This window comes from Gekko japonicus, unplaced genomic scaffold, assembly GCF_001447785.1.
Source record: "Gekko japonicus isolate JY-2015 unplaced genomic scaffold, Gekko_japonicus_V1.1 scaffold5451, whole genome shotgun sequence".
Classification (NCBI taxonomy): Eukaryota; Metazoa; Chordata; class Lepidosauria; order Squamata; family Gekkonidae; genus Gekko; species Gekko japonicus.
Window position 1 is genome coordinate 38,275 of NW_015170430.1, and position 3,962 is coordinate 42,236.

Genomic DNA, 3,962 nt, shown 5'->3' on the forward strand with positions numbered 1-3,962 from the left:
AAATGATTTGGAAAATATTTGAACACCTTGTCTTAAAATATTTTATTCATCATGTTAAAATAAAGGTTCCATAATCAATTTTTTTCTTTTCTTTTTTCAGTTTTTCCAAGTTTTCGGAAAAAAACAAAAAAGGCTTCAGGGAAAAAAACAGGGGAGGAAAGCTTCCCCCCTGGATTTTTCCGGTTTTTTTCCGGGCCTTCACATCTCTAGAGAGAGACAGAGTTAATCTCCCAGATCCATTCTCCTAGTTTCTTGCTTCCTGGGGTTCAGGAAAGTCACCGAACCAGGGTCATGTGACAGCAACTTTATTTATTTATTTATTCATTCATTCATTATTCATTCATTCGTTCTTTAAATTTATATCCCGCCCTCCCCGAAGGCTCAGGGCGGCTAACAAGGGCATGAATGCCAATAAAACAATAAGAACAATATAAAATACAATACATTGCACAACATAATACAATTAATAAACTATTGGTGTTCCACTACTTGCTCCAATTCATAAAATCAAGATGGTGTTCTTAACCCCCTTATTGCAGAATGGTCTTGCAGCAGGAGTCTTGGGGCCCCGTTGACCCTCCCCGGGCATCTCCGTCCCCTTTTGGTTCCTCTCGGATGAAGGGGGACGTCTCCTGGATTTTCCCCTTAGCACGGGAGGGCTTACTATCCCTTTGCTTCCTCCGCAGGCGGAACGGTGACGTCCGGGCTGGCTATCTACGACACGATGCAGTACATCCTCAACCCCATCTGCACGTGGTGCGTGGGCCAGGCGGCCAGCATGGGCTCTCTGCTGCTGGCGGCAGGGTCGCCGGGGATGCGCCACTCCCTGCCCAACTCGCGCATCATGATCCACCAGCCCTCTGGGGGAGCGCGGGTGAGTTTCACAGCCCCGCGGGATGTGGGCGCTTTCCCGAGCCCTCCCCTCTCCACCACCGAGTCTCCGTTTCTGCCCTGATGCTAAACTGGGCAGGCTGAATGACCGTGGGGGGGGTGGGGGGAATCACGACTGGACGTTTCCAAGCGGAGGCTGGATGACCATCTCTCGGGTATGTTGTAGGGCTCTCTTTCGGCTGTGCTCCTGCAGAGTGCAGGGGGTTGGACTAGATGACCTGCAAGGTCCCTTCCCACTCTAACATTCTGTGATTCTAAGAGGGGTTGAGCAGTAGAACAGACTGCCTTGGGAGGTGGGGGATGCTCCTTCGCTGGACGTTTTCTGGTATGTTGTAGGGCTCTTTCAGCTCTGCTCCTGCAGAGTGCGGGGGGTCGGACTAGATGACCTGCAAGGTCCCTTCCAACTCTTAACATTCTGTGATTCTATGACTGTCCCCACGTTCCTTCGTATTCAGGATGGGGGAGGAGCCAGCGTGGTATGGCGGTTAGAGTGTCAAACTACGGCAAGGGACTCTGCCATGCTCCCTCTAAGCTGTGGATTCTTGTGAGCAAAACTTCTACTTTGTGAGCAGGGGATTTGGCTGCCGCATCAATTAGTTTACTCTGGAGCCATCCTTGTTCCTGAGCTGAGACAGAAACTTTTGAGCCGGAGGCTAAAAAACTGAGCTAGGGCCCCGATCACACGGGCCAGATAACACAGGGGGGAGGCACGGCTGTCCGCCCCAGAGCAAAATAAAGCGCGGTGGCCCGATCACACAGTCCCCTGAGTCTCCGTGCCTAGGCTGTTAGCTGGCGATCACACGGCGATGCTGCAGCGTGGCAAAGAAGCGGAGCAGCGCAGTCACACAAGCGTTTTGCGTTTGTGCGCATGCGCAGTTCCACGGAGCAGCACTGCTTTCAGTTTCGTGTTTGTGCGCATGCGCTTACGAAAAACATCCGGTTTGCGACGGGACATGGACGGGTGCCGGATGCCACGGGATACCGGCGCTCCCGCGATCAGACGCCCGTCCCTGTGTCGCGCGTTTTCCGAATACTAGTGCACTTTCCAAGGTACTTTTTAACTCCGGGTCTTTGGCGGGACGCCACGGGTTGGCCACGGGTGCACAACGCTTCCCAGATGTTGTGGTGTGATCGCGCCCCCAAAAATCCGCCCGACATTCGTGCCTTTCGCACAGCAAAATCTCCATGTGACTGGGGCCCAGCTCACACAAACTCAGCTTGGAGGGAGCACTGGTCTCCAGGGCTTTTTTTTTTTTTTAAGAGTTGCCGGAACTCTCAAGATGGAAAATGTAAAGTCCAGTTAAAGGTAAAGGTTCCCTTTGCTCGAAAGCCAGTCGACTCTAGGGTTGCGGTGCTCATCTTCGTTTCAAAGCCGAAGAGCCAGCGCTGTCCGAAGACGTTTCCGTGGTCATGTGGCCGGCATGACTAAACACCAAGATGCACGGAAACGCTGTTACCTTCCCTCTGAAGTTGTCCCTATCTATCTACTTGCAATTTCTTGCTTTCGAACTGCTAAGTTTGCAGGAAAAGTCCAGTTAGGCACCTTTAAGACCAACAAAGTTTGATTCAAGGTACGAGCTTTCGTGTGCATTGGATTCTCAAACACATTCCAGTGTATTTGACAAAGCGTGCGCGCCCACGAAAGCTCATGCCTTGAATCAAACCTCTGTTGGTCTTAAAGGTGCTACTACTGGACTCTTAAATCTGTTCTACTCCTCCAGGCCAAGACATCGGACCGCGTGGATCTATCTCAAGAGGGAAATGAAGTTTTCAGTCTGCGTACTGAAATCTCACGAACTTTTAAAATGGTTTTAAAAGAATTTTGTCGAAGAGGTTCAGGAATGTCGTTCCAGCGTGTTCCCCCAGAAAAGAGTCCACTCCAGAGTGTCCCCAATATTTATGTTATTTATTTATTTATTTCGTTTGGTTTCTCCCCCTCCCTCCCCTGCATAGCCGGCGCCAACATACTTAAAAACATGCAGAGATTTAAAATTAACTCAAAGTGACTCCTCTTGTCCCCTGCATTGGGGCTTCCTCCGTGTGTGTAGCTCCGCCTCAAATGGCAGCCATTTTGTGGTTGTGCCAACCACCCTGTGTCAGGATTCCAAAGGTGCCTGCAGACTCAGAAAGATTGGAAACCCCTGGACTGGGTACTGGGAGACCAGGTTCGAATTCCTTGCTGAGTTAACCTTGGGCCAGTCACATGGAGACTCAGTGTAGCCTACTTTACAGGGTGGTTGTGAGGAGAGGATAATGTTGTAAGCTGCTTTGAGCTCCCATTTGAGAGACAAGCGGGGCATCGATGGAGTAAACTGAGCCAGTTTGGTGTCGTGGTGAAGTGCGCGGACTCTAATCTGGGAGAACCGGGTTTGATTCCCCACTCCTCCACTTGCACCTGCTGGATGACCTTGGGCAAGCCATAGTTCTCTCAGAGCTGTCCTTGAAAAAGAGCTCTCTCAGCCCTGCCTACCTCACAGGGTGTCTGTTGTGGGGAGGGGAAGGGAAAGGAGATTGTAAGCCGCTCTGAGACTCCTTCGGGTAGTGAAGGGCGGGGTCTGAATCCAGTCTCTTCTTCTCTTGTTCTTCTAAATAAAGAAGTAAATCAATTTCCATCTGCCTCTCTGCTTCCCCTTCCAGGGCCAGGCGACAGATATTGCGATCCAGGCGGAGGAAATCTTGAAGCTGAAGAAACAAATCAATGGCCTGTACGCAAAGCACACGAAGCAGGCCCTGGAGGTGATTGGTAAGCTGCACGGGCCCCTGGGGCAGAGCTACCGGCATTACAGTCGTGAGCGAGCGATTTGGCTACGGCATAAATTAGTCTGCTCTGGAGCCCTCCTTCCCTAAGACCAAAAAATGTGTGAGCCAGATGCTCAAGAACTGTGAGCTAGCTCACACTAACCCAGCTTAGAGGGAACACTGGTCAGGACCCTGGACTGCTGTTGGACTTCCCCCCTTGTACCCGCAGCTTCCTCAAAGACCATCTCCCCTGCCTCCCTCCACTCCAGTGGAATAAACAGGCGGCAGTGAGGTATAGTGGTCAGACTCAGACCTGGGAGACCCTGGGATCT

The 3,962-nt window shown here is 51.3% G+C and overlaps 1 protein-coding gene across 1 annotated transcript in view; it reads left to right on the top strand.

Annotated features, from left to right (window-relative positions):
- The window catches only part of CLPP (caseinolytic mitochondrial matrix peptidase proteolytic subunit), a gene marked incomplete at its 3' end in the record, with an annotated part of 15,976 nt that extends 12,342 nt beyond the window's left edge, over positions 1-3,634 (top strand). Inside the window, exons 5-6 of the mRNA XM_015418301.1 lie at positions 687-874; positions 3,529-3,634. Coding sequence (XP_015273787.1) covers positions 687-874; positions 3,529-3,634 — 294 coding nt within the window. The remainder of the gene's footprint in view (positions 1-686; positions 875-3,528) is intronic.
- Positions 3,635-3,962: the final 328 nt, after the last annotated feature.